The sequence below is a fragment of the Bombina bombina genome, chromosome 5, assembly GCF_027579735.1.
Source record: "Bombina bombina isolate aBomBom1 chromosome 5, aBomBom1.pri, whole genome shotgun sequence".
Taxonomy (NCBI): domain Eukaryota; kingdom Metazoa; phylum Chordata; class Amphibia; order Anura; family Bombinatoridae; genus Bombina; species Bombina bombina.
Window position 1 is genome coordinate 1,108,968,561 of NC_069503.1, and position 17,658 is coordinate 1,108,986,218.

The 17,658-nt window shown below is 38.5% G+C and overlaps 1 protein-coding gene across 1 annotated transcript in view; it reads right to left on the reverse strand.

The window, feature by feature from the left end:
* Positions 1–17,658, reverse strand: part of LOC128661735 (ankyrin-3-like) — a 410,167-nt gene that overhangs the window by 83,374 nt on the left and 309,135 nt on the right. The window contains 1 exon segment of the mRNA XM_053715956.1: positions 16,344–16,445. Coding sequence (XP_053571931.1) covers positions 16,344–16,445 — 102 coding nt within the window.

A 17,658-nucleotide genomic window follows, 5' to 3' on the forward strand; every position in this document is an offset into this window, starting at 1 on the left:
ATTATTTTGGTTTGTCTACATGTAGATAATAAAGAATTATTATTATCATTATTTGTATGGCGCCACATAATTATGCCGCACTGGTACGCTGTAGAAATACCAGTCCTGTAATGGGATCTAATTTAAAAGAAATTATCATTTAAAATCATCCCTAAAACATTTATTTTTGCGCTATGCTGTATAATTATTCATGCTCAGCCAATAATATTGTATGGTTTCTATACAATGTGACAGCCGTATTCGGTTCACAGCTGATTTCCATGTGCAGATCTCTATTCCACTTTTGTATGACCAAGCAATGCCCATGACATATAAATCTAACTATAAACAGTTGCATAATACATACAATTCTGTTTGCTTGCTAGTTTGCTAGAATTATGTCACCATTATGTATTTTATACTAACGTAATGGAGTTTAATGTGATGACTCACACTGTACAAGGCAAAACACAATAGAATAAGTGGTGTTCTAATGAGGTTTGTTTAGGTAGAAAAGCTCATACACACATAGACAGGTCCCTTGTGTGCCTATGACTTGCTACCAGAATCTAATGAGTTGTCTGTGGATAATTATATTGTTGTATGTGATGTTACTTTAAAGGGGCAGCTGACAGCATTCTTTATAATAGTACATGGAAACCCTCAGTTAATATCCTGTGAGTTTGTGTGTACATATTCCCCTGGCTGCCCCTCACCGTAAGCCTTTTTATCCATTTAAAGGAGCGGAAGTACAATCTGTCAGATACCATACCTTCTGTTCCATAGATTCTAAGTAGACAGCTTGCTTAAAATATTATAAAGAGTTGCAGGAGCTCACGGTGCTTAGGGTTTATGGAGCACTACTATACATTGTTACAAACACTACTGTCATAGAATGATAAAGACACATGCATGCTCCTGACAGGGCTGGACTGGGAATAAAAAGCAGCACTGGAAAAATTGGAAGACCAGCCCATTACTACTTCCCCAATAAAAAATGTTTCACAATTAAATTATATTAGCTCAAAATACAAAAAATATGAGATTGCTTGTTATGTTGACACCCAAAAAGCCAATTTAATTCTATGTGAAATGATTATCCATAGTGTGATCTGGGAAGAAACTCAAAATAGTGTGTCACTCTGTCTCTCAGTGTGTCTTAACTTGATGCTAGAAAAGAAACCAATGGCACTAAAATGCAATGGCACTGGCGAAATAAAATGGCACTAAAATGGCACTAAATGGCACATGGTTTACCTTACCAGCCCTTAAAAGGGCCTTTTGCGGGGCATACCCCAAAGAAAACAGCTCTTTTGCCTGTAAAAATAAACACAATACCCCCCCCCAACATTACAACCCACCACCCACATACCCCTAATCTAACCCAAACCCCCCTTAAATAAACCTAACACTAAGCCCCTGAAGATCTTCCTACCTTATCTTCACCACGCCGGGTATCACCGATCCGTCCAGGCTCCGATGTCTTGATCCAAGCCCAAGCGGGGGCTGAAGACGTCCATCCTCCAGCTGAAGTCTAGATCCAAGCGGCGGCTGAAGAAGTCCATCATCGGGCAGAAGTCTTCATCCTATCCGGGCAGAAGAGGAGATCCAGACCGGTAGACATCTTCATCCAAGCGGCATCTTCTATCTTCTTCCATCCGATGACGAGCGGCTCCATCTTCAAGACCTCCGGCGCGGATCCATCCTCTTCTTCCGACATCCTAAAACAGAATGAAGGTTCCTTTAAGGGATGTCATCCAAGATGGCGTCCCTCGAATTCCGATTGGCTGATAGGATTCTATCAGCCAATCGGAATTAAGGTAGGAAAATTCTGATTGGCTGATGGAATCAGCCAATCAGATTCAAGTTCAATCTGATTGGCTGAGCCAATCAGCCAATGCCGCCTTGATCCAGCTAGGTTTTCCTCAAACCTTGGCTCAGGTGCAGTAACATAAGAGAAAAGAAAAGATAAGGCGCACAGGGCAAGACTCAAGTGAAAAGATTTTATTACAAATAGCTGCACATACAAGTATTATTACACTTACTAGAGCAAAGGATTAAAAGGCATTCAAATGAAGCGCTGTGCGGGTACCCTCCAGTCAGTGATCTGCCTGCTCCTTGACACACACGCACAGCACGCCACATTTGTTTTGCAGGGTTGGGAGGCGCACTCACGTCACTTGATGCCGACCCACGCTCAGCAAGAGTCAGTAGCTGGAAAGTGACTGTCTGTCTGAGTTGACACCACGGTGACGACCAGGCAGCTCAGGCAGGCAGTACGTAGACAGAGTAAAAAGTTATTATATAGCCACAGAGTATCCTGGCACAGGATCCGGAAACTTTACCAGACGTTACCTGTTACAGCTGAGAAAGGCAGTCCAACTGAGCCTACTGTGTGAGACAAGGAGCTGTAGGAACACAGCGCTTCACTTGAATGCCTTTTAATCCTTTGCTCTAGTAAGTGTAATAATACTTGAGTGTGCAGCTATTTGTAATAAAATCTTTTCACTTGAATGCCTTTTAATCCTTTGCTCTAGTAAGTGTAATAATACTTGCGTGTGCAGCTATTTGTAATAAAATCTTTTCACTTGAATGCCTTTTAATCCTTTGCTCTAGTAAGTGTAATAATACTTGCGTGTGCAGCTATTTGTAATAAAATCTTTTCACTTGAGTCTTGCCCTGTGCGCCTTATCTTTTCTTTTCTCCTATAAAAAGATTAAGATAAATTGGCACACACATAAATTACATACAAAAAAACTTCTTTCCACATAGAATATATTTACAGAAATACAGCATATTGGTCAAGATGATGATTGTCTTTCATCAAATTCAATTAAATCTTTATCTTCATTTGCAAAAATACCAACAAAGAAAAGAAGTGGGGGCGTGCTTGGGCATTATCTGAGGCTCTGGAAAGAACAAAATAATCAGCTGATTATCTATTAAATACTGAAGCATCTCTAGCAACAGACTCTACTGTATGAACTGTTGACACAGATCGAACAAAAATGTATAAGTATTGCAGTATTCATGACTTTCCTGCATGGATCTGGGCCGATGTGACTTCAGGCGGCGGCCTACTACAGGAATCATCACCCCCACGCCGCGGGGTATATAGCCGTGATATGGCTGGTCTAAATAAGGAGGAACTTCAAGAAGATATTCCCTCCATTCTCACTAACCTAGAGCAACAAATATCCCATAACTTTACTAGCCTCCCCTCACTGCTACAAAGGAATGACCTAGAGGAACCCTCTTTGAAAATAGCAAGCCGGATGCCTGCAACAAAGTCTTATGACCGAACTAATGCAACTGCGGATGATGGAGAGATGTTGCCAGTGGGATTTCTTAGCTTTGGCAGCCAATTCATAACTCAGAGGCGTGTAGTACAGTACAGGGACGCAATTTTATCTGGCCTGTGTCCCTCAGCATACTACCAAAAAGCCCTGAATGAGGAAGCGGTGGATTGTCAGGGGGAGATAATTAAAACCCACTTTGTGGTTCTCAGTTGGCCAAATGGAGCTCTACAAGTACCTTGCGCAGTGTTTATGGAGAATAATTCACCCTGTACGGCTCTTTGGGGCGATGCGGCCAGCCCCCTGGAGAGTCTTGCAGACAATATCAGCTGTATGGCACAGAGCAGGGCGAATCTCCAGAGTGCATCGCGAGGTGAAGAGGATACAGGCGGGTCCGATGAAGGCCTCACTGCAGATTCCTTGCATAATCAAGTACGCCGTTGGTTATCCCGGAATGCAAGTCTCTGTGTTGCTGAGATCAGCGATATTTGAGAATGCTCATCACCCCCGGTCTTTGCCATCCACATGCAGGGGAAACTTTTTGTTGGATAGAGTGAGCTCCATGGAAGGTTTGTTAGAGTTTCTGAAAAGTGCAACATCTGGGAATGCGATCCAGCCTCAGGCGGTATCACCCACTTGTCGAGAGTCTTTCGTACCTGCTAAAGTGAGCTTAATTGACTCCTGGCATAAATGTGGAGTGGGGTGAGATTATTGCCCCTCATAATACACTCCATCTGTGTGCACACTGTTCATCTCACTCTAGTACCCAACTATATAACAAATAACTTTGCTAATCTGAACATGGGTCTCCTTACTGGACTTCACTAGAGCTATTTTAGTGTAACCCTTGTCAAGTTCATAATCAGCACAGTGTATTGTCATCACTAACAAATGTTATTTTAGCGCTTCTATTTTATGATGGTCCCTATGTTTGATAATTTTCTACCCCATGTATTTTTAACAACTTGGGTTAGGTCTCCAAGGTAATATTAACAAGAAGTTTATAGTAACTGCAGCAATATCACTTTGATATTCCATCTTATAGTATATAGTATAGAGATAATATGTTTGCCCTTTAGGTGTATTTTTAGATTATATTGTGTTCATTCTGCGGGTCAGTTCACATACACACGTATAATATGTGATTTATTCTTGACAGGGGCTCTATGTATTCACCCTTTTATTATATGAGTCTGACACGTTGGCATTAGTTATTTATGTGTTGTATTTCTAAAATAGATTTTCCTTTCTATTTAGGCTTCTGTAGTTGGACGTTATCCTATGGGCTTATGTAACATATTTTAAGCCCTCAAAACATGAGCTATATATAAGAGTAAAGTACCCGGTTCAGTAAGTGTGCATTATCTGCAGTTAGGCTGTTAATACATTATTTTGTATACTAAAGGGTTCCTAAATTCAACATTTAATTCATATCAAGAGCACAATTTGGTGCTCTCTATATAGCTGTAATGGTTCGTTTTTATTACCTATTAAGCAGAATTCCTCGGCATTGTTCCATCTAGGTTCTGATTATTGCAATTCATAAATGTCACTGCAGATATTTAAGTGCATAGAAGGCTTTTCTTTATATAGGAGAAGTTATCCTCATCACATGTCCTCATTCTCCTGGCGGGCAGATATTTACTTCCATTAATGGGTTCACTGATATAAACGGCACCTCTTAGCGCCTTCTAGCTGTTAATATCTTGCCTAGCTAAGACCTATGAGTTATGAAGTATGTAGCCGAGACGCATAAAGCTTAACAGAAGCTGTCTTTAACATAATTTTTGCCAGATTAGGTTTATCGTATGCTATCCCAAAAACTTCTTGGTTTACAAATGAGGTGATGTATCATGCCATTATGTTATTTAAGACAAGGTTACTATAGATGGAGTTCCTTTTGCGATACTTCTAAGATGTTCCTGGTTATCTATGATACATATTAGCTATTTACAGATTATAAATTATGTGTCATGGTCCAAAAGTGACCGTATATCACTCTAGTTTTTTCACTTCCAGCCATTCAGGATCTATTACTCTATTACATTGGTTCATTAGTAGCCCATACACTACTTGGGAGGTTCATAAAATTATATATTCTAGTTTACCTCCGTCAATATTGGATATTACGTGTGGGTCCAAGAGTGGTCTATTAATAGCATAGGAGGTTTCTATAAATATATAAAAGGAGGTTTAGGGTGTATTTGCCTATCATTCCTGGGTCTTCAGGTTATTATTTGAATATGTTTGTATTGTAGTACCTATATTACTGTACTTGGTGACTATATTCTCACCGATTTGTCACTGTGCTGTATATTTTCTCATTATGGTACACAACTTGTTATTATACCTGTTTGCATTGAACTGTGACAAATCTTATTTGTATTGTAAATTTTGCTAAAAACCTCAATAAAATAGAAATAAACAAAAAAACAAAAACAAAAAAAAAGTAAAAAAACAAAAAAGAAGTTACCAGATTACTTCCCAAAACTGACACTAACATCTCTACACAACATAGACATATTTGTTTCACTTTATAATACGATGAAAGAACGTGTCTGTATTTACTATGTATGAATCCTATAGAGACATACATTAACACACACATCACGGCATCGGTTGCACAAACCGGTAATACAATTAGCAATACTATCTTTAGGATTTTATAACACTAGTTTTTCCACTTGCACACACTTCTAGGTTTTATGCATACACAATTTTAAATATATATATTTTTTCCATCATCAATACACACATACATGTTTTTTCATTACTAACTCAATTCCTGGACATATTATTCAGGTTATGATAAGACCAACGGCACTTTGTGTGATATCTATCTAAAACTGCATCAACACAGTTTCGGCTAGATTACGAGTTATGCGTTAGGCTGAAAAAACAGCGTTAACAGGTCCTAACGTTGCTTTTTCCCTACCGCTGCTATTACGAGTCTTGCAGGTTCAGGGGCACCGCACACTTCTTTGGCCTTACCGCAAAACGACTTACTTAAACTTCGTAAAGTCTTTTTTCTATGGGACTTCCATAGCGATGATATTATGAGTCTGTTCTGGGAGGCCAAAAAGTGAGCGGTACACCCTCTACCTCCAAGATCCTTAACGCATTTAAAAGTCAGTAGTTAAGAGTTTTATGGTACAACGCCGTAACATAAAACTCATAACTAAAGTGCTTAAAAGTACACTAACACCCATAAACTACCTATTACACTAAAATAAAAATTTTAACCCCTAATCTGCCGCTCCGGACATCGCCGCAACTATAATAAACATATTAACCCCTAAACCGCCACACTCCCGCCTCGCAAACACTAGTTAAATAATATAAACCCCTAATGTGCCATGCCTAACATCACCGCCACCTACCTACATTTATTAACCCCTAATCTGCCGCCCCCAACGTCGCCGCCACTATATTAAATGTATTAACCCCTAAACCTAAGTCTAACCCTAATCTAAACACCCCCTAACTTAAATATAATTACAATAAATCTAAATAAAAATTAATATTATTACCTAAATAATTCCTATTTAAAACTGAATGCTTACCTATAAAATAAACCCTAAGCTAGCTACAATATAACTAATAGTTACATTATAGATAGCTTAGGGTTTATTTTTATTTTACAGGCAAGTTTGTATTTATTTTAACTAGGTAGAATAGTTATTAAATAGTTATTAACTATTTAATAACTACCTAGCTAAAATAAATACAAAAGTACCTGTAAAATAAAACCTAACCTAAGTTACAATAACACAACACTACATTATAATTAAATAAATTAACTAAATTAACAACAATTAAATAAATTAAATAAAATTAGCTAAAGTACAAAAACAAACAAACACTAAATTACAGAAAATAATAAACAAATTACAAGATATTTAAACTAATTACACCTAATCTAATAGCCCTATCAAAATAAAAAAAGCCCCCCAAAAATAAAAAAAACCCTAGCCTAAAATAAACTATCAATAGCCCTTAAAAGGACCTTTTGTGGGGCATTGCCCCAAGGTAATCAGCTCTTTTACCTTTAAAAAAAATACAAACAACCCCCCCAACAGTAAAACCCACCACCCACACAACCAACCCCTCAAATAAAATACTATCTATAAAAACCTAAGCTTCCCCATTGCCCTGAAAAGGGCATTTGGATGGGCATTGCCCTTAAAAGGGCAGTTAGCTCTTTTGCGGCCCAAACCCTAATCTAAAAAATAAAACCCACCCAATACACCCTTAAAAAAACCTAACACTAACCCCCTGAAGATTGACTTACTGTTCTGAAGACCGGACATCCATCCTCAAGGAAGCGGCAGAAGTCTTCATCCAACCGGGCTGAAGTCCTCAACGAAGCCGGGAGAAGTCTCCATCAAAGCCGGGCGAAGTGGTCCTACAGAAGGGCAGAAGTCTTCATCCAGACGGCATCTTCTATCTTCATCCATCCGACGCGGAGCGGGTCCATCTTCAAGACATCCGACGCGAAGCATCCGAAGTATTCTTACTGAATGACGGCTCCTTTAAGTGACGTCATCCAAGATGGCGTCCCTTAGATTCCGATTGGCTGATAGAATTCTATCAGCCAATCGGAATTAAGGTAGAAAAAATCCTATTGGCTTTTTTTGTGTGGGTGGTGGGTTTTACTGTTGGGGGGGTTGTTTGTATTTTATTTTTACAGGTAAAAGAGTTGATTACTTTGGGGCAATGCCCCGCAAAAGGCCCTTTTAAGGGGTATTGATAGATTAGTTAAGGCTAGGGTTTTTTTTATTTTGGGGGGCTTTTATATTTTGATAGGGCTATTAGATTAGGTGTAATTAGTTTAAATATCTTGTAATTTGTTTATTATTTTCTGTAATTTAGTGGGGGGGGGGTTTGTACTTTAGCTCATTTTAATTTAATTTATTTAATTGTTGTAAATTTAGTTAATTTATTTAATTATAGTGTAGTGTTAGGTGTTATTGTATTAGGTAATGATAGTAATTTTTATTTAAATTTATTGTAATTATATTTAAGTTAGGGGGTGTTAGGGTTAGGGTTAGACTTTGGTTTAGGAGTTAATACATTTAGTATAGTGGCGGCGACGTTGGGAGCGGCAGATTAGGGGTTAATAAATGTAAGTAGGTGGCGGCGATGTTAGAGACGGCAGATTGGGGGTTAATAATATTTAACTAATGTTTGCGAGGCGGGAGTACGGCGGTTTAGGGGTTAATATGTTTATTATAGTGGCGGCGACGTTGGGGGCGGCAGATTAGGGGTTAATAAGTATAGGTCGGTTGCGGCGACATTGGGGGCGGCAGATTAGGGGTTAATAAATATAATGTAGGTGTTGGCGATGTTGGGAGCAGCAGATTAGGGGTTCATAAAACATAATTTATGTAAGAACTTACCTGATAAATTCATTTCTTTCATATTAGCAAGAGTCCATGAGCTAGTGACGTATGGGATATACATTCCTACCAGGAGGGGCAAAGTTTCCCAAACCTTAAAATGCCTATAAATACACCCCTCACCACACCCACAATTCAGTTTAATGAATAGCCAAGAAGTGGGGTGATAAGAAAAAAGTGCGAAAGCATATAAAATAAGGAATTGGAATAATTGTGCTTTATACAAAATCATAACCACCACAAAAAAAAGGGGCGGGCCTCATGGACTCTTGCTAATATGAAAGAAATGAATTTATCAGGTAAGTTCTTACATAAATTATGTTTTCTTTCATGTAATTAGCAAGAGTCCATGAGCTAGTGACGTATGGGATAATGACTACCCAAGAAGTGGATCTTTCCACACAAGAGTCACTAGAGAGGGAGGGATAAAATAAAGACAGCCAATTCCTGCTGAAAATAATCCACACCCAAAATAAAGTTTAATGAAAAACATAAGCAGAAGATTCAAACTGAAACCGCTGCCTGAAGTACTTTTCTACCAAAAACTGCTTCAGAAGAAGAAAATACATCAAAATGGTAGAATTTAGTAAAAGTATGCAAAGAGGACCAAGTCGCTGCTTTGCAGATCTGGTCAACCGAAGCTTCATTCCTAAACGCCCAGGAAGTAGAAACTGACCTAGTAGAATGAGCTGTAATTCTCTGAGGCGGAGTTTTACCCGACTCAACATAGGCAAGATGAATTAAAGATTTCAACCAAGATGCCAAAGAAATGGCAGAAGCTTTCTGGCCTTTTCTAGAACCGGAAAAAATAACAAATAGACTAGAAGTCTTACGAAAAGATTTCGTAGCTTCAACATAATATTTCAAAGCTCTAACAACATCCAAAGAATGCAACGATTTCTCCTTAGAATTCTTAGGATTAGGACATAATGAAGGAACCACAATTTCTCTACTAATGTTGTTGGAATTCACAACTTTAGGTAAAAATTCAAAAGAAGTTCGCAACACCGCCTTATCCTGATGAAAAATCAGAAAAGGAGACTCACAAGAAAGAGCAGATAATTCAGAAACTCTTCTGGCAGAAGAGATGGCCAAAAGGAACAAAAAACTTTCCAAGAAAGTAATTTAATATCCAATGAATGCATAGGTTCAAATGGAGGAGCTTGAAGAGCCCCCAGAACCAAATTCAAACTCCAAGGAGGAGAAATTGACTTAATGACAGGCTTTATACGAACCAAAGCTTGTACAAAACAATGAATATCAGGAAGAATAGCAATCTTTCTGTGAAAAAGAACAGAAAGAGCAGAGATTTGACCTTTCAAGGAACTTGCGGACAAACCCTTATCTAAACCATCCTGAAGAATACTGTAATATTCTCGGTATTCTAAAAGAATGCCAAGAAAAATGATGAGAAAGACACCAAGAAATATAAGTCTTCCAGACTCTATAATATATCTCTCTGGATACAGATGTACGAGCCTGTAACATAGTATTAATCACAGAGTCAGAGAAACCTCTTTGACCAAGAATCAAGCGTTCAATCGCCATACCTTTAAATTTAAGGATTTCAGATCCTGATGGAAAAAAAGGACCTTGAGACAAAAGGTCTGGTCTTAACGGAAGAGTCCACGGTTGGCAAGAGGCCATCCGGACAAGATCCGCATACCAAAACCTGTAAGGCCATGCCGGAGCTACCAGCAGAACAAACGAGCATTCCTTCAGAATCTTGGAGGTTACTCTTGGAAGAAGAACTAGAGGCGGAAAGATATAGGGAGGATGATACTTCCAAGGAAGTGATAATGCATCCACTGCCTCCGCCTGAGGATCCCGGGATCTGGACAGATACCTGGGAAGTTTCTTGTTTAGATGAGAAGCCATCAGATCTATTTCTGGAAGTTCCTACATTTGAACAATCTGAAGAAATACCTCTGGGTGAAGAGACCATTCGCCCGGATGCAACGTTTGACGACTGAGATAATCCGCTTTCCAATTGTCCATACCTGGGATATGAACCGCAGAGATTAGACAGGAGCTGGATTCCGCCCAAACCAAAATTCGAGATACTTCTTTCATAGCCAGAGGACTGTGAGTCCCTCCTTGATGATTGATGTATGCCACAGTTGTGACATTGTCTATCTGAAAACAAATGAACAACTCTCTCTTCAGAAGAGGCCAAGACTGAAGAGCTCTGAAAATTGCACGGAGTTCCAAAATATTGATCGGAAATCTCACCTCCTGAGATTCCCAAACCCCTTGTGCCGTCAGATACCCCCACACAGCTCCCCAACCTGTAAGACTTGCATCTGTTGAGATTATAGTCCAGGTCGGAAGAACAAAGAAGCCCCCTGAACTAAACGATGGTGATCTGTCCACCATGTCAGAGAGTGTTGTAAAATCGGTTTAAAGATATTAATTGAGATATCTTTGAGTAATCCCTGCACCATTGGTTCAGCATACAGAGCTGAAGAGGTCGCATGTGAAAATGAGCAAAGGAGATCGCATCTGATGCGGCAGTCCTAAGACCCAACATTTCCATGCATAAGGCTACCAAAGGGAATGATTGTGACTGAAGGTTTTGACAAGCTGATATCAATGTTAAACTTCTCTTGTCTGACAAGGACAGAGTCATAGACACTGAATTTATCTAGAAACCTAAAAAGGTTACCCTTGTCTGAGGAATCAATGAACTGATTGGTAAATTGATCCTCCAACCATGAACTTGAAGAAACAACACAAGTCGATTCGTATAAGATTCTTCGAAAATGAGAAGACTGAGCAAATACCAAGATATCGTCCAAATAAGGAAATACCAAAACCCTATTCTCTGATTACAGAAAGAAGGGCACCGAGAACCTTTGAAAAAAATTCTTGGAACTGAGGCTAAGCCAAACGGTAGAGCCACAAAACTGGTAATGCTTGTCTAAAAAGAGAATCTCAGACACTAAAAGTGATCTGGATGAATCGGAATATGCAGATACACATCCTGTAAATCTATTGTAGACATATAATGCCCTTGCTAAACAAAAGGCAGGATAGTCCTACAGTAACCATCTTGAATGTTGGTATCCTAACATAATGATTCAATAATGATAGATCCGGAACTGGTCTGAAGGAATTGACCTTCTTTGGTACAATGAAGAGATAAAATAAGTTCCCAGCCCCTGTTCCAGAACTGGAACTGGCATAAATACTCCAGCCAACTCTAGATCTGAAACACATTTCAGAAATGCTGAGCCTTTGCTGTGTTAACTGGGACACGGGAAAGAAAAGAATCTCTTAGCAGGAGGCCTTAACTTGAAGCCAATTCTGTACCTTTCTGAAACAATGTTTCTGAAACCAGAGATTAAGAACGGAATTGATCCAAATTTCTTTGAAGAAAACGTAATCTGCCCCATACCAGCTGAGCTGGAATAAGGGCCGCACCTTCATAGGTACTTAGGAGCTGGCTATAGGTTTCTATAAGGCTTGGATATATTCCAAACTGGAAATAGTTTCCAAACTGATACCGCTCCTGAGGATGAAGGATCAGGCTTTTGTTCCTTGTGAGGAAAGGAACGAAAATGATTATTTACCCTGGAAAGAAAGGGAAAGCAAAGTTGACTTAGAAGACATGTCAGCATTCCAAGTTTAATCCATAAAGCTATTCTAGCTAAAATAGCTAGAGACATATACCTGACATCAACTCTAATGATATCAAAAGATGGTATCACCAATAAAATTATTAGCATGTTATAGAATAAAAATAATGCTATAAAATTATGATCTGTTACTTGTTGCGCTAAAGCTTCTAACCAAAAAGTTGAAGCTGCAGCAACATCCGCTAAAAATATAGCAGGTCTAAGAAGATTACCTGAACATAAGTAAGCTTTTCTTAGAAAGGAATCAATTTTCCTATCTAAAGGATCCTTAAATGAAGTACTATCTGCCGTAGGAATAGTAGTACATTAGCAGGAGTAGAGACAGCCCCATAACCTTAGGGATTTTTGTCCCAAAAAACTCTAATCTGTCAGATGGCACAGGATATAATTTGCTTAAACGTCTAGAAGGAGTAAATAAATTACCCAAATTATTCCATTCCCTGGAAATTACTTCAGAAATAGCATCAGGGAGATAAAACACTTCTGGAATAACTACAGGAGATTTAAAAACCTTATTTAAACGTTTACATTTAGTATCAAGAGGACCAGAATCCTCTATTTCTAATGCAAATAACACTTCTTTAAGTAAAGAACGAATAAATTCCATCTTGAACAAATACAAAGATTTATCAGCATCAACCTCTGAGACAGAAACCTCAGAACCAGAAGAACCATTATCAGAATGATGATGTTCATTTAAAAATTCATCTGAAAAAAAGAGAAGTTTTAAAAGACTTTTATGTATACTAGAAGGAAAAATAACAGACATAGCCTTCTTAATGGATTTAAAAAATAAAATCTCTTATGTTATCAGGAACACTCTGAAAATTAGATGTTGACGGAACAGCAACAGGTAATGTAACAGTACTAAAGGAAATTTTATCTGCATTAATAAGTTTGACATGACATGCAATACAAATAACAGCTGGAGAAACAGATACCAAAAGTTTATAGCAGATACACTTAGCTTGGTAGCTCCAGCATTGTGCAGTGATTTTCCTGAAGTATCTTCTGACTCAGTTGCAACGTGGAACATCTTGCAATATGTAAAAGAAAAAAACAACATATAAAGCAAAATTGATCAAATTCCTTAAATGACAGTTTCAGGAATGGGAAAAAATGCCAAAGAACAAGCTTCTAGCAACCAGAAGCAATAAAAAATGAGACTTAAATAATGTGGAGACAAAAGTGACGCCCATATTTTTTCGCGCCAAATAAGACGCCCACATTATTTGGCGCCTAAATGCTTTTTGGCGCCAAAAATGACGCCACATCCGGAACGCCGACATTTTTGGCGCAAAATAACGTCAAAGAATGACGCAACTTCCGGCGACACGTATGACGCCGGAAACGGAAATAGAATTTTTGCGCCAAAAAAGTCCGCGCCAAGAATGACGCAATAAAATGAAGCATTTTCAGCCCCCGCGAGCCTAACAGCCCACAGGGAAAAAGTCAAATTTTAAGGTAAAAAATGTTAAATTAAAATGCATTATCCCAAATATGAAACTGACTGTCTGAAAAATAAGGAAAGTTGAACATTCTGAGTCAAGGCAAATAAATGTTTGAATACATATATTTAGAACTTTATAAACAAAGTGCCCAACCATAGCTAGGAGTGTCACAGAAAATAAGACTTACTTACCCCAGGACACTCATCTACATATAGCAGATAGCCAAACCAGTACTGAAACGAGAATCAGCAGAGGTAATGGTATATATAAGAGTATATCGTCGATCTGAAAAGGGAGGTAAGAGATGAATCTCTACGACCGATAACAGAGAACCTATGAAATAGACCCCTTAGAAGGAGATCACTGCATTCAAATAGGCAATACTCTCCTCACATCCCTCTGACATTCACTGCACGCTGAGAGGAAAACCGGGCTCCAACTTGCTGCGGAGCGCATATCAACGTAGAATCTAGCACAAACTTACTTCACCACCTCCATCGGAGGCAAAGTTTGTAAAACTGAATTGTGGGTGTGGTGAGGGGTGTATTTATAGGCATTTTAAGGTTTGGGAAACTTTGCCCCTCCTGGTAGGAATGTATATCCCATACGTCACTAGCTCATGGACTCTTGCTAATTACATGAAAGAAATATAATGTAGGTGGCGGCGCTGTCCGGAGCGGCAGATTAGGGGTTAAAAAATATAATGCAGGTGTCGGCGATGTCGGGGGCGGCAGATTAGGGGTTAATAAGTGTAAGATTAGGGGTGTTTAGACTCGGGGTTCATGTTAGGGTGTTAGGTGTAAACATAACTTTAGTTTCCCCATAGAAATCAATGGGGCTGCGTTACTGAGTTTTACGCTGCTTTTTGCAGGTGTTAGACTTTTTCTCAGCCGGCTCTCCCCGTTGATACCTATGGGGAAATCATACACGAGCACGTACGACCAGCTCACCGCTGACTTAAGCAGCGCTGGTATTGGAGTGCGGTAAGGAGCACAATTTTGCTCAACCCTCACTTCTTGCTTGTTAACGCTGGGTTTGTAAAAACCCGTAATACCAGCGCTGTAGGTAAGTGAGCGGTGAGAGAAAACTGCTCGTTAGCACCGCATAGCCTCTAACGCAAAACTCATAATCTAGCCGTTTGTTTCTTGCCATCGCATTATACTCACTTTTCAGATTTAATTTATACTTTTTTATTTTTATTCTACCATCCACACACATTTTTTATGATTGTTCTTTTATTTAATCATTCATTTTTTAATCAAGTGTAACGAACCAGTGATAGATTTAGGTGTATTCACATTAGCTTATTTTATTTTTTGATATTCTGTAAGCATACACATATAGGTTTTTGACACTTTGCACAGTATTTTCTAACTGTTACTACATATAAATATATTGTCTATTTATTGAATGAAGGTTTTTAACACAATGTAAGAATCACATTCGTATGACAATGCACATTTCCATTGGTGGTTTTTGAACCTACAACTTCCTGTTTTATCACAACATGTGTATTTAATGATGCTAATGAAGCATTTTTTGTATCCGTCTCTTGCATTTGCCTGATGAAACGACCACTGATTGGTCAAGAAACGCGTTGCAGCAAAAAGACATTAAAGTATTGTTTTTATCTTACCTAATTTTATCTTACCTAATTGTGCAAAGAATGCAGCTCTGGTCGGCGAGAAATCTGGGATTTCTAGTACTTCCACTACACCTCAGCTCAGGAACAGTTAACAGTGTACAGGCCGCTGATAAGGTGCTAGCCTGCGTTATGTATTTAAGAATAATTAAAACATATTGTGCTATGCGAAGAACATTGGAATGAGAAATATTTATATTTTTATCTCGTATTAGTGCACTTGCAAGAAAATGCAATCTGGTTTGTGAGCATGTAGGATGTTTTTTTCAACTGTTTGTGCTCCTCTGACTTTTATGGAAGAATACGTGAATGCAAACACAATATTCGCAGTTCGGTGCAAGCTTAAACTTTTTACTTTCAAATTAAAATACAAGCGCTACCCGCCGCACACAAAAAGCTTACTTCTAGCTGAGTTAACGCGGGAGCAGGAACAATAAATAGCACTCCACTAGCAATCTAGCCCAAAATATTAGCTTATGCACAGTGAAAAAAAGTCACAATGTACTCATTAATTATCGTGCCGGCCTTCTTTATATTTTACATCTGAAAATTGCAGTTTTCCACTGCCCTCAGAGACGGTGAAATGTATTCTTTGGAATTTAGAAGCCTGGCCCTACTACATGCTGTACAGTGATTGGATGATATCTGCCGGATTTCATCTGATAACTGTCTATTTCACCACAGCAAAGCAGATACAATAAACATACACAAGGTGCTTTTTAAGTGGTTTGTACTTGCACTGCAAAATAATACAAATTTCACAAAAAACAAAAATGTTTTTATTTTTTTATTTTTTATTTTCAAAGCAGATACTAGCAACATATTGGTTTATTTCTGATTCATATAGAACAAGTGAAAGTAATGTTATTTAAATCTGAGCAGAGTACATAATTCAATTTAATGGTATGACAATCTTACAAATATTACAAAGCACATACCCCATCTTCATCAGAGGCAGACGCACCAGTTTCGAGAAGCACCTTTACAACATCTGCGTGTCCTCCTGCAGCAGCAAGGTGAAGTGGTGTGGAATCATTGGTCTAGAATACCAAGCCAAGAAATTCTCTTAATCAATTATACAACAGTCAAAACAAAACATAATTCCTTAAAAAAAAAGTGCATGACGACACAGGTTTCTATACAAAGGACTTTTACTGGATTTTAACATTCTTCAAAATGAAAACTGTGACCCTGGTGTCTTGCTACATTCTATATGCCCAGGAGATCCTAAATGAGATTGGGCCTTGGTGAACAGATTTTATAGGGGACGCACCTCCATGCAGGCTATATCCAAACATATTCACAAGAGTGCGTTTCAAAGTACTAGCGCCTACATTATTGAGCTCGTTCTAGTATAGAAGTTTAATAACGTAAGCGAAGTCACTTGGAAACTACCTATCATTACTGGACACCCTAAACATTGAGCCTACATGGCATTTAACCCCAAAACGGTAAGACACCTCTTCTTTATTTATTCCCAAATTTACCAGATCTTCTGCTTCAATTAAAGGGATACTAAACCCCAATTTTTTTCTTTAATGGTTCAGATAGAGCATGCAATTTTAAGCAGCTTTCTATTTTATTTCTATAAATCAATCTTTGTTGTTTTGCTATCTTTATTAAAAAGCAGGAATGTAAAGCTTAGGAGACGGTCCATTTTTGGTTCAGAACCTTGGTTATGCTTATTTATTGGTTTGCTAAATGTAGCTACCAATAAGCAAGCACTATCTAGGGTGCTGAACCTAAAATGGGCTGGCTTCTAAGCTTTACATGCCTGCTTTTTAAGAAAAGATAGCAAGAGAACCAAGAAAAAATAATAATAGGAGCCTATTAGAAAGTTGCTTAAAATTGCACTCTGAATCATGAAAGAAAAAATGTGGGTTTAGTATCCCTTTAACTCCCTAACAGCTGGAACCCCTATCACTTTTAGTCCCGCTCTAAGGAATACCAACCCAAGGGACTCCCTAAAAAAACAAGGAACTTGTGCTGGAGCTCATGTGGAGGGGAATAACTGGTGTCAGGTTTTGTGCTGGAATTCAGTCAGATGTTGGGTTAATGGAGCATGGATATAGTCCTAGAGTTAATTGTGGTGAGGTGATCAACTTGGTGGTTGTTAGGGTTTTATAGTGGTAGGGGAACTAGATGGTTTATTATCAGTAGAGGGATCAGGTCCCCAATGGATATAATTTAGTTACTGTGGTTGAATTGGAGATTGTTAACTAAAGGATAAGGTTAATTGAGGTGAGGGTAAGT